This window comes from Emys orbicularis, chromosome 18 (genome assembly GCF_028017835.1).
Source record: "Emys orbicularis isolate rEmyOrb1 chromosome 18, rEmyOrb1.hap1, whole genome shotgun sequence".
In the NCBI taxonomy this organism is placed as follows: domain Eukaryota; kingdom Metazoa; phylum Chordata; order Testudines; family Emydidae; genus Emys; species Emys orbicularis.
The window spans coordinates 2,566,531-2,580,070 of record NC_088700.1 but is presented as its reverse complement, the minus strand read 5'-3'; the positions used below and the strand labels follow the sequence as shown (position 1 = coordinate 2,580,070).

Here is a 13,540-nt window from a genome sequence, read left to right as displayed (position 1 = left end):
TCTTACGGCCCTTTGGAGAACTGGGGAGGTTTCAGGACATATTGAAAATCATCATTAATGGTCCAGCAAGCTCCTCAGCCAGCTCTTTCAAAATTCTTGCATCAAAGAATTATCTGGACTTGCTGATTTAAAAATGTCTAACTTTAGTAGCTTCTGTTTAACATCCTGCAGAGATACTAGTGGAATGGAAGGAGTGGTATCATGACCATATGATGAGACCACGGCTTTAGAGCTGTGCTCCGGCTCCGCTCCAGCTCCGGGCAAAAACCTGCAGCTCCTCTGCTCCAGAGCTGCTCCGGGCTCCAGCTCCGGGCTCCGCTCTAAAGCCCTGGATGAGACTATATCATCTGTTTTTTCACCAAATAAAGAACAGAAATATTTATTAAACTATCTTGTCTGTTTTTTTGCATTACTATTGATGATTCTACCATTTCTATCTAGTAATGGACCAATACCTTTGTCAGGATTCTTTTTGTTCCTAATATGTTTTAAATACTCCTTATTGTCCTTAATGCTGTTTGCCATATATTTATTCTTGGGTTCCTTTACTTCCCTTATCAGTTTTTTACAATTCTAACTTCTGATGTATATTAATTTCTGTCAACTTCCCTTTCCTTCCATTGGTTATATATTATTATTATTATTATTATTATTTTTTTTTTTTTTATAGCCGCCTTCACTTCCCCTCTGAACAAGGTCACTTTTTTAACTAGTGTGGTGTTCTTCCTTAATTGTGAGTTTTTGGGCGTCCAGTAAGATGTTCTTAAATGGTTCCCAATTATCATTCACACTTTTCTGATTAAATTCTTCCTCCCAGCTGATTTGGCTCGTAATTGTTTTCAGCTTTGTAATTTGGCCCGAGTAAAGCACCAAGTATATATATTGCTGGTCTGGACTTTATTCTGCACATTATAAATGTGATCAAGGAATGATCACTTGTCTCGAAGCTACCATTAATTTTAGTTCTGTGGTCACGTCCTCTTTATCTGTTAAGACAAGATCTAATAAAGAATTCCCATGTCTTGGATGCAATACTTTTTAAGTTAAGAAATTGTCATCTATAATGTTTAGAATTTCCAAGGATGTTTTAGTACTGGCAGCATGAGACCTTCAGCATATGACACTCAAATTGAAATCCCCCCTGATCATACACGTTTTTTTGCCTACAATTTATAGATAGGCACGTAAGGAGGCCGTCATCCTGTTCCCTAGTGTGATTTGGTGGTCTGTAGCAGACACCAACTAATACCCCATCTTATGCTTTATCTCTTAGGACATTGGTCCATAATCATTCAACATCACTTTCTTCCGAGTTATCTGTGACTCGGAAACAGGTAATGCCATTTTTGACATAAAATGCCGCTCCCTCTCCCTTTTTGCCTACTCGATCCTTCCTAAATAGGTTATAACCATTGATTTTAACATTCCAATAGTGTGGTACATCCCACCAGATTTCAGTAATACAGAATCACAGAATATCAGAGTTGGAAGGGACCTCAGAAGGTCATTTGGTCCAACCCCCTGCTCAAAGCAGGACCAATCCCCAGACAGATTTTTGCCCCAGCTCCCTAAATGGCCCCCTCAAGGATTGAACTCACAACCCTGGGTTTAGCAGGCCAATGCTCAAACCACTGAGCTATCCCTCCCTTGTGTCCATTTATCCTCTTGCGTAGTGACTGTCCAGTTTGGCCAATGTACATAGCAGAGGGGCATTGCTGGCATATGATGGCATATATAACATTGGTGGACGTGCAGGTGAATGAGCCGGTGATGTTGTAGCTGATCTGGTTAGGTCCTGTGATGGTGTTGCTGGTGTAGATATGCGGGCAGAGTTGGCATCGAGGTTTGTTGCAAGGGTTGGTTCCTGAGTTAGAGTTGTTATGGTGCGGTGCGTGGTTGCTGGTGAAACAAGTCAGATATCAGGAATGGCAATATACAAAAACCTGTAGGAGAACACTTCAACCTCCCTGGCCACACAATAGCAGATGTAAAGGTAGCCATCTTACAGCAAAAAAACTTCAGGACCAGACTCCAAAGAGAAACTGCTGAGCTCCAGTTCATTTGCAAATTTGACACCATCAGATCAGGATTAAACAAAGACTGTGAATGGCTGTCCAACTACAGAAGCAGTTTCTCCTCCCTTGGTGTTCACACCTCAACTGCTAGCAGAGCACCTCACCCTCCCTGATTGAACTAACCTCGTTATCTCCATACTGATTTATACCTGCCTCTGGAGATTTCCATTACTTGCATCTGAAGAAGTGAGGTTCTTACCCACGAAAGCTTATGCTCCCAATACTTCTGTTAGTCTTAAAGGTGCCACAGGACCCTCTGTTGCTGTGTGAATAAGGTGACACCTGGTCAATTTTAATGACTCTGAAGAAGCCTTGGAGGACAACTGTAAAGAAAGTATTGTGTTTTATATGGCTTTGGTGTCTCTCTGCTGCCAGGTAAACGTGTGATGTCTGCAGTTGGATTTTGAAAGCAGATAAACACCACCTTCATTAAGCCATCCCTGCCTTGTCATTCTGTGCAGAGACATGCCTCGTCTTTCTTAGTAGGGTAAAACCTTCTGATTCATAGATCCAAGAGATTTTAGTGTCTCCAAAGGAACTGGTTTGTTCTGTGCTTTTCAAGCATATTAAGTCTTATGCTAATCCTCTAGAAACTTTTGTATACTGAAGTTACTGTGCATGCCCAAGTTATAAACTCTTGAAACGTAGTATTTAGAATGAAAGTGATGAAACAGACTTAACTACTGCAGCATAATAAATCATGAAGAGTTAATTATGCCAAGCCTGTGGAGATGTTACTTCATGATACATTGCTTGGGAGCAAACCTGAGCTGCCATATCAGAGCTTGTAAAGGCTGAATATCCAAGTATTACGTTATCCATCTGCAGCTGTTGGCATAATGTGTCCTTTGAATAAGAGGACAACATACTTCCTTAGTGTCTTGCCCAATAGTTCAGATTCCCTCCTCTTGGAGTGCTGTAATTATCGATTGCTATGTGATATTAAGGTGCCATTAGAGTAAAAAGTCAGTTGAGGTTCCATTTTCATGATATACTGCATGTCTAAATCTTGGCTCTTTTAAAATCTCACTAGGCTGTTACTTTGCAGAAATGTGCTCAGTATTGATTCAAATGACCTTTCCTCAAATGTGAGATGTTAGATATTGACTATGCCATTAAAGATCTAGAAAAGTTGGGAAAAAATCTGGTTTCAGTTGTTAGACTGATTTGTAAATAAAATTAATTTATTTTTCTGGGTCAATTTAAACATGTTGATTTTTTTCCCCCCATAGGTCTTAAACATGCAGCTTGCCGATGGAGGACAAGGAGATGTCCCTGTTGATGAAACCAAACTCCACGGTAAACCTGATAAAACCTTGCGCTTTTCCCTCTGCAGTGATAATCTGGAAGGAATATCTGAAGGTGAAGGGTTACTTAAGTATTCAAAAAGTTTTGTGTGTCAGATTTTAATTCTAAAAGAAGCTTCTGTTATATACAGCATATCATATCTGTCTTTGCAAAGGCTGTCTCATTTTCCCCTGAAAGCCTGCCTTCATGTTTGAACAAAACATGACTGTAGTTGATAAAAGGATTTTCAACTTGGTGCACGTTATTGGCTTAACTGCAATCTAAATTGTCCGTAAATTTCTAGTTCACATACTGACTTTTGATCTTATTTTCATCAATTTTTTTGTATGCCAAAATGTTAGGAGCCTAGAACAACAGCTCTTTTATATGAGTATCACACACAGCAAAGAGGGGTTTCCCTGGGATATTGAATAGGCTTCTACAAGCCGTTCAAATGTTCCAGGTAATATATGTTATTTTATTTAACTTTCCATGATTAGTTTTTTCTCTCCTTCTTGTTTTTCAAGATAAACAAAATCAAGTTATTAGAGAAAAAACTAATAATTACAAAAGTTTGTATTTGAATTTTGGCTAAAAGCTAGTACACTAATATTGATGTGCTAACCATGTGTGGCAAGGTATCTGAAGATTAGTTAATGTTGTAAAGTGTTAATTACTGGAGTGCTAAGTGTTCCAGTTTCCATTTCTACAAGATAATTGAGATGTTGGTATTTAACACACTTTCTAAATAGTTCACCATATTGAGAAGAATTTTTGAGTTCCTCAGTTCAGTATTTCACATAAATTGCTAATTTGTATTGAAAATGACAGGCTTCAGCTCATTTTTTTGCAGTCTTGCTAGTAAGTTGCATCTTGTACTGTTTATGCTACGAGTTTGGAAAACAAATAGTCTGATCTGAACAAATCTAACAGGAAAATCAATTTTCATCAGGTCCTTCAAATCGCTCCAATTCTGTGTCCTCTTTGGATTTAGAAGGAGAGTCTGTGTCAGAGCTTGGTGCAGGGCCTTCTGGGAGCAATGGTGTTGAAGCCCTGCAGCTGTTAGAACATGAACAAGGTAGGTGCAGATACACAGTTCAAAGCGAGTAGACTGTTACAATTTCTCTAAGTCCATCAGTTTTGAATCTCTAAATTGGGTATGTCTGAGATGAATAAAGGGGCTTTCTACATCGTTTAATTACTTTCATACTTTTTTGAATATCTCACATTTTCATTTATTTTTTCATTAGCAAGCTATTGCTGTCCACTAAAACTATGTTAACATCATTCTTAGAACATTGACCTTGTATTGTATTTTGAAATCTTAGTCACTATAATAAAATATTTTTAAATTTTTGTTTTATGATGCCTTCCTCTTCAAGAGGGAAAAGGATGATTTGAATTGTAGCAATTGGAAATGTTAGACCGTAGATATTTTTGTAGTTACCGACACTTTAACTGGAGAGAGCAAAGTGTTCCAACTGATAGGAATTCAACCTCTTCCCTTCCACAAACTAATCTCCCTTCCAGTCAGTTTTCACCATAATTTACTCACTCCTTGATGTCTGTCATTCATAGTTGTAGACAGTTATGATAGCTCTATGTTTGGCAAATATATACAATTTTTAAACCTTCTCTCATAAGTAAATCTCTAGTGTTTCTCAAATATGAGTAAAGAATGTTGTCACATTGCATCTATTTGAATATACAAATTATTGTGATTATTATTAAAGTGCTGTACAGATCCTAGTTATTTAAAACTGCATTTTACTTGACAGAATTAGTTTCCTGTCCTATAGCATATTGAAGAATTTTTGAGAGACCTTTTATTTTTACATAGCTACGACTCAGGATAATCTTGATGACAAGCTCCGTAAATTTGAAATTCGTGATATGATGGGATTGACTGATGATAGGGACATATCAGAAACTGTGAGTGAGACCTGGAGCACAGATGTCTTGGGCAGTGACTTTGATCCAAATATTGATGAAGACCGTTTGCAAGAAATTGCAGGTAACTGACAGCACATCCAACATGAAAACTACTTTAAGCTTGCTGCAAAGCAACGAGGCTTTTAATCATAGATTAGTAGGGTTGGAAGGGACCTCAGGAGGTCATCTAATCCAACTCCCTGCTCAAAGCAGGACCAATCCCCAACTAAATCCCCAGATGGCCCCCTCAAAGATTGAACTCACAACCCTGGGTTTAGCAGGCCAATGCTCGAACCACGGAGCTATCGTTCCCCCCTGAATGAGCTCTCATTCAGTCTCTGTGTAGCTATGAAATAAATGTGTTGTTAAATCTAAGTTTCTTTGTAGGAAAACTTTAGACATCTGTCCTGCCTTTGTTATGGGTACTTTCTTCTGTTGTTCCCCCCCGTAGATGTTGTGTGTCTTTTATAATTACTTAATACTGGACACCCAGTTTATGGTGTCTGTCTTACCAGAATCCTCTCATCTTTCCTACCTGATCCTTTCTTCCCTCTTGGTTGTGCAGGTGCAGCTGCAGAGAACATGCTTGGCAGCTTGCTGTGTTTGCCAGGTTCAGGATCTGTGCTGCTGGACCCCTGCACAGGGTCAACCATATCCGAAACCACCAGTGAAGCTTGGAGTGTGGAGGTATTGCCAAGTGATTCAGGTCAGAATCCTGCAACTCATCTTTAGTTTGGTCTTTGACATGAACTGCAAAGCATTATTTCATAAATATTTTTGGATAAGTGCTTCACTTGAAACCATCACTTTGAGAGGGAATATTACCTGCCCAAAGACCACAAGCTATTTCAGAGGGCAGGTAATAATCAGAGTGGTCCTTTTTCAAACAAAGATGATTTCTTATTATTCCAAAATAAAACTATGAGAATTATGGAAGTCTTTAAGATTGACATACTGTGAATACAAATACCCGTATAGCACTCAGGCGGCACAAAATAAGCCGGTTTGTAGCCATTCCCTTTGGCTGGGTAGCATGCTGTGAGGTGGGGAAAGGGTGTATGATGAGCAATGACTAGGAGGATGGCAGATGTGCTGTGGTGTATGTCTTGTTTTTAATTCGTTTGGGTGAGTTAGGTGCAGTGCACAAAGTTTTCTAATGCACAGGAGGGGCTAAGCTTTGTGACTCCATCAACCGTACCAGGATGGACAGAAGACTAAATTATAATGTGAGAGCAGATCTAGCATGGCGTGGTGACTGTTTGCAGTGTTCTGGAAAAACTAAGAATAAAAGGAGCACCGTAGAACTATGGGAATCTTTCTAGGCAGAATTTTTACATACTCTCAATGTTTTCATGAGCATTTAATATATCATTCCATAGTCTCTGGCTAGGAAACTCAATAATTCAAATTTTGATTTTTGTTAGAGTAAAAATAGATGTAGCAAAATGCCCCTACAGATATAAAGGACTATCTGCATTGTCTTGCCTGCAGTACAGCAAAGTAGAATTGGCTGAAATAGCTCAAATTATTTGTTGCCATTTCAGAGTACATTTCACAAAGTTAGCTAGACTCTCTTTACATTAATCTAAATCCCTACACCATCTTTTTGCATGTGAATTGTAAGAGACTATAACATCAGGCAGTAATGCATGCACACCATTTCCTATTTAGAGGCCCCAGACCTAAAGCAGGAGGAAAGACTGCAGGAGCTGGAAAGCTGTTCTGGGCTGGGCAGCACCTCTGATGACACAGATGTGAGGGAGGTCAGTTCTCGTCCCAGTACACCAGGCCTCAGCGTCGTGTCAGGTGTGTTTTTATTTTCAGGAACAAGTTTTGCTTTATTAGATGGTAACCAGTATGTTTTGCCATGTGCTTAGTTTCATCATATTTATTCTCATCCATAAAAGGACTTTTTTTGTCTGGTGCTCATACTCTGATTTCCAGAGCAGTAGTACCATGCTCTTCATCCTACTAAAAATAGAGTGAAATCCAAAGAATCTGTTGTTCAGAAGCAGAGACTTGCAATAGGGTGTTTGAATCTAAGAAATCACCTAATATTTCCTTACATCTCACTATGGACACCTGCCTTCAGCTTCTCTTCATCCCATTTTGTGTAGCATACCTCTGTAGTCTCTGTCTCTGCATCTTACTTACATTTCCTGTCATAGATTTGTGCAAATTATTTGTCTGTCTTAAGGTCCTTTATATTGCCAGTCATAGCATCAAAGCATGCATATATATATATATATATATATATATATGCGCGTATATTAAATAGCGGAATAAACAGATGGAACCCAAAGGTTACAAAACCTTATACCAGGACAGATTCTAAAGTCATGGCTCTCAGAATGCCAAGCTGCCATTTCTCTTGAATTCAGTGTTAGGGAGTTGGCAGCAAGAACACCCCAGCTCATTGCAGCTGTCACAAAAAAGTTTAATGTTTTTGATTTCTGTGTCCTTTTTGTCTCAAAGACCCTCACAGATCCTTCTTTTGTTATTTGTAAGGTATTAGTGCAACCTCTGAGGATATTCCTAATAAGATCGAGGACCTTAGGTCTGAGTGTAGCTCTGACTTTGGAGGGAAAGATTCAGTGACAAGTCCTGATATGGATGAAACAGCTCATGGTAAGTAAAGCCCTTGGATAGTAAGTGAAAAATAAACTGCGTCTTAGATGAAAGCTCATCAGGAATTGTTAAACTTCTGACTGTAAAACCTTTTAACACTGTACATCCCAGCAAGAATAAGTGGGGTAAACGCTGCATAGAAGAAAAGTTCACTTCAATTTAGAAAATATATTTTCTGGTCTTTGAGAAACCGCTTACAATCATTCTCTCCATATTTGTTCAGCAGATGTGTTTATGCTTATGAATAGAAAGAGGAGGTGATGAAATACTGCAGAGTCTGAGATCTAAGTCTTTATTCTATCTAATTCTACCAAGTTAGGTTGACTGCTCTTTTGCACTTGAGACTCACTGTGCTCTGTGTGGTGGGTTTTTTTTTTTTTTTTTACAGTTTTTATAATAATTTGACTGTTTAGTCCTGTGAGTGCTTTCAGGTGCCTTCCTGTCAGTCCATCTTGAAGTGTGTTAAGCACTTATTAACATAGTAAAAGGATCTAAATGCTGCCTGTTTCATAAGCTCTGTGAATGCATTTGTATTGTGCAGCACTCTAGCTAAGAAGCAGTGAATAGTGCATGGCACATGCAGACCCACTTTCTGTATTGTTTCAGGAGCCAGTCAGTTGACTTCTCCCCCTTCTCAGTCGGACTCTTTGCTTGCATTGTTTGACCCTTTGTCATCACACGAAGGTAAATTGTAAAGAATGAGCTATTCTTGTTTTTAAGATCAATACAGTAACTCCTCGCTTAACGTTGTAGTTATGTTCCTGAAAAATGCAACTTTAAGCTAAATGATGTTAAGCGAATCCAATTTCCCCGTAAGAATTAATGTAAATAGGGGGGAGTTAGGTTCCAGGGAAATTATTTATATTTAAGTTATAAGTTTTAAAGTTTAAAATTTAAACAAACAATTTAATACTGTACATAGCAATGATGATTGTGAAGCTTGGTTGAGGTGGTGAAGTTAGAGGGTGGAAGAGGGTGGGATATTTCTCAGGGAATGCCTTACCGCTAAATGATGAACTAGCACTCGGCTGAGCCCTCAAGGGTTAACACGTTGTTAATGTAGCCTCACGCTCTACAAGGCAGCACAAATGGAGGGAGGGGAGACAGCATGGCAGACAGAGACACACACTGTGTGTGTGTGTGTGTGTGTGTGTGTGTGTGTGTGTGTGTGTGTGTGTGTGAAGCATTGTCCCTTTAAGTACGCTGGCCCCACTCTGAGTACATTGCATTTTTAAATATATCAGGAAGTTGAGAGAGCAGCTGCGGCCAGCAAGCTCCCTCCATCCTGAGCCCTGTTGTATCTCCCCCCTGTTCTATGGATGGGGTAAGTGGCGGACAGGAACAGGGGGGGAGGGAGACACCCTGACATTAGCCCCCCTCTCTCCCACTCCTGCACAGCAAGCAGGAGGCTCCCGGGAGCAGCTGTAAGGCAGAGGGCAGGAGCAGCACATGGCAGTGGGGGGAGGGACAGCTGAACTGCCGGCAATTGATAGCCTGCAGGGAGGCTGCTGCACAGGGAACTTAGGGGAGCGGGGAGCTGATAGGGGGGCTGCCGATCCACCCTGGTTTCAAGCGCCCCCCACCAGCTAGGTGCAACGGGCTGCTTTTCCTGCAAGCAGTGGACAAAGCAGGCAGCTGCCAAACAATGTTATAAGGGAGCATTGCACAACTTTAAATGAGCATGTTCTCTAATTGATCAGCAACGTAACAACAAAACAACGTTAACAGGGACGACTTTAAGTGAGGAGTTACTGTACAACAAAGGCTGCTGTCCATTTTAGTTGGGGAATTTGAGAAATGCATGTACACACATAACCACCACGGTATAATCCTAATGTTTGGTTCAATGATGTAATATTTCATTGCTTCAGGTGTATCAGCAGTGGTTAGGCCTAAAGTGCACTATGCAAGACCCGCTCATCCGCCGCCAGATCCCCCAATCTTGGAAGGAGCTATGGGAGGTAATGAGGCCAGATTACCAAATTTTGGCTCCCACATCTTAATCCCAACTGATTTGGAGGCGTTCAAACAAAGGCATTCCTACCCAGAAAGGCTGGTCCGCAGCAGGAGCTCTGACATAGTGTCATCAGTTCGGAGACCTATGAGTGACCCTGGCTGGAACAGGCGGCCTGGTAATGAAGAAAGGGAGCTTCCTACACAAACACCCAACATTGGGGTAGCTGCTTCAGTGCCTGCACCTCAGTCCTCTTCGTCATCCCCCAGTAAAGACTCCTCTAGAGGAGAGGTAAGACATCCGTTGTGAAGCTGAACTGATTTTGTATCTTTGTTCTTTTTCTCACATGTCATTTTTGAGTAGAAATGTGTGTCTAGTGTTGTTAGCATTAAATATATTAACTAGGGAAGCCTAGTGCAATTCTGGCACCTTCTGAAAGGCGGCGTGTAGTATGACTTATAAAAGTCAAAGCTTAAGATGTGGTGAATGGCCCAAATAGACAAGGTCCCTTTTTCAATTTGTGACATGCTTTAGTCGTAGGACCCCCAAAATGAATCTCTAACCATAAAGTCTTGTAGTGGTAAATGCGTCAACATAATGAAAACAAACATTGCCTTTTTTTGAGAGATTTTCTTGGATTGTTGTACACCAACTTTTACTCCAGAACAAATGGTTACACTCAAACTTACAAACACCCCTCCAAGGGAGGACTTAAACTTTCAAGAGCAGGTTATTTTACTTTGTTGTAGTGCTGTTTTGCAGGTAATGTGATATGATCTGTTACTGGTAATCAAGAAAATATTTTTCAGTCTTCCATTTTACAAAACATCACTTTCCCTATAGATTGAGGAACGAAAAGATAGTGATGATGAGAAATCTGACAGGAACAAACCCTGGTGGAGAAAGCGTTTCGTTTCTGCCATGCCCAAAGGTAACAGAGTCTCACGTTTACACGTTCTTGGCGCCTTTAGAAATGCTTTACATTGCTTTCAATAAATCTGCACTTTGATAGGAAAACTTCTGTGACTAACTCTCCAGTTACTGTGACATCATATATTAAATGGTCAGTCTGAATAGTTGACTACATGAAGGTTGCAACCAGTCCAGGCTCACAGTACTATCTGCCCTTTCTATATTGTTTTAATCTGAGATTGTTATGCTAATTACTTAACAAAATCAGGTAGTACAGAGTCAGAGGTCTTGTAAATGATGAAATCTGGCCAGTAGCTCACAAAAGAGTCTTTGAATTTATGGGTATTGGTACCATTTTAGAAGTAAAGGAGATTAGGTATACGTTCAGTCTAAAAGATAATCTCTAGAATTTAAGACTTTGCATATGTGAGGTATTATCTAAATGTTAAATGTCACAACACCCGTGTGAAAATAGAACAGTATTGTCCCCAGTTTGCAGAGGGGGAACTCTTCTTAGATGAATTGGACTTAAATTCAGTTGTATAAAAATATTTTGTTTTTCTACGTATTTTAGTATTGCACAGTGGATTGTGACTTTTATCAGGAACCATTAATTGGAAGTAGTTTCCAGAAACAGCTGACATCACTATAATCAGTGCATAACTCTGGATCTGTGGACTTATGTCTAGAGTAAATTTGTGAAGCTAGCCAGTTTCAATTCCTAATCCAGTAAATGAAAATACTGAATTCAGAAGGCACTGTGCTTCAAGGCTTTTTGGAGGTGCTGATTGTCTGGCTTAGCTTAGTAGCTGTTAAGGACATAATTTGTAATATGATCACAATAGGCTGCCTGTTTCACCCCACAGGCTTGGGTATCATTAACTTTTGTATTTAAAGAGGACTTGTGTTACTGAGAAGCTTCAGACGTCACCTTTGCAGTTTCTTACACATCTAAATACCCTTCATGGAGACTTTATTTGATGTTAAACTTACTGTTTCTTACAGTTTCTAAATGTAGTTTGTAATTCCATGCTTTATTGTCTCCATGTATAATGTGTCTTATACAGACTTTCTGTAATTTCCAGCTCCTATACCATTTAGAAAAAAAGAAAAACAAGAAAAAGACAAAGATGACTTTGTGTCTGAGAGATTCTCAACACTTCAAGGTTTGTATATTGCCCTTGCAGCGCCTTTACTAAGCGTATGCATCCCAAATGCTCTCCTGGGACAGCCAAAACGTTACCTTTTACAGGAATGTATATACTAGTGTATAGAGAAAATTTTGAATATTAAAAATTAGCTTCCTAACTGAGGAGGTTATTGTGGTTAGTCAGTACCTGCCCTGAAGACTGAATGAGTTTTAAACTTGTTATGCAGTGTTGTTTGCACTTAGCATTGAACTCAGCACCACCTGGAGCTAATTCCTGTTATATTTTCCTCATTGTTCAGATGATCCCAATCCCAGACTAAGTGCACAGGCACAGGCTGCAGAGGATATCCTGGACAAATATAGGAATGCTATTAAGCGAACCAGCCCAAGTGAAGGAGCTATAGTAAATTATGAAAGTGCAGGTAAGAACTTTTGCAGTGCTACCACCACAACATTAAAAAATGGGCAGCAGAAAACCTCTTGGTGATAAAGTTGAACACCCCTTAAATATTCTAGTCAAATGATAGTACTAACATCTGAACTATATTAACACTCTCTCTAGTGCAAGGAACAAGGAGGTTTCTCTTTGTTTAATTTATAATTGCATCCGCGCTGATAGTGGGAGCTAAACAATAATCTCCAAGGCCAGAACTCCTTGATTGAATCAATTGGGATTTCTCAGTGTTGTTAGTTTATGCATCTCATTAGTTTATGCATCTCATATTAGCAATTTTTTTTAGAAGAATTGGAAAACAATAAAAGGAAATTGAGACCTAAAACAGAATTATACAGTTCCTTTTAAAAGCAAATTGTACATTGCATATTTTGAATCTTTTTAAATTTACTTTAAAATTCTATTTATTTATTTTTTTGATGGATGGATTGACCTAGGTTTCTTTTCCATATAATTAAAAAAGCTTCTTGGAAATTAAAAATGAGAAAAAGCAAACAAACAATATAGTACTAGACAGTCAAGTTCCTTTCTATGAATTCTCTGTTGGAATGTTTGCTTAGAGATAATTGGAGATGGTGAGAGTATACACGACTCTCCACGTGATGAAGCCCTGCAGAATATGTCAGCTGATGACCTCCCAGATTCTGCAAGTCAAGTAGCACAGCCGCAAGACTCTGCTTTCTCTTACAGGTAAACGTAATCTTTGTGTGTGTAACTTTGATTTTGGTGTTGGATTAAGACAAAAGCTGAAGCCATGTGGTTGATCTGCAGAGAAATCATGATATATACTGTAGGTATCCTAAATTTTAATAGTGGAAAAGAATTATTCTCCTGGGGACCAGTAGTATTGTTTCTTACTGTAGACTTCCAGATATTTTGTCCAGTGTAGTTTAAAATATGTAGTTAAATGATAGGATATCCACCACTTCTACTGAGTGTATTTTTCAGGCTGTTCGTACACACTCTCAAGAAGTTTTTCCTGATGTTCCACCTATATTTCCCTCTGCTTAGTCCCACTCTTTTCCTCCCACTCATACTTTTTAGTATGCCAAATAATTTCTCTCTCTTTCTGGGTCTCTTCTTTGTCCTTCTTTCCAGCTCCCTGATCATTTCTGTTGCTCTCTGCCAAACTTCCTCCTGTCTCTTTG

At 39.4% G+C, this 13,540-nt stretch overlaps 1 protein-coding gene across 1 annotated transcript in view; it reads left to right on the top strand.

Annotated features, from left to right (window-relative positions):
• GAPVD1 (GTPase activating protein and VPS9 domains 1) overlaps window positions 1-13,540 on the top strand; it is a 63,704-nt gene that overhangs the window by 42,006 nt on the left and 8,158 nt on the right. Inside the window, exons 8-19 of the mRNA XM_065418970.1 lie at window positions 3,308-3,437; window positions 4,315-4,440; window positions 5,203-5,376; window positions 5,860-6,000; window positions 6,966-7,100; window positions 7,803-7,922; window positions 8,529-8,606; window positions 9,794-10,167; window positions 10,720-10,807; window positions 11,874-11,954; window positions 12,238-12,360; window positions 12,953-13,082. Coding sequence (XP_065275042.1) covers window positions 3,308-3,437; window positions 4,315-4,440; window positions 5,203-5,376; window positions 5,860-6,000; window positions 6,966-7,100; window positions 7,803-7,922; window positions 8,529-8,606; window positions 9,794-10,167; window positions 10,720-10,807; window positions 11,874-11,954; window positions 12,238-12,360; window positions 12,953-13,082 — 1,700 coding nt within the window. The remainder of the gene's footprint in view (window positions 1-3,307; window positions 3,438-4,314; window positions 4,441-5,202; window positions 5,377-5,859; window positions 6,001-6,965; window positions 7,101-7,802; window positions 7,923-8,528; window positions 8,607-9,793; window positions 10,168-10,719; window positions 10,808-11,873; window positions 11,955-12,237; window positions 12,361-12,952; window positions 13,083-13,540) is intronic.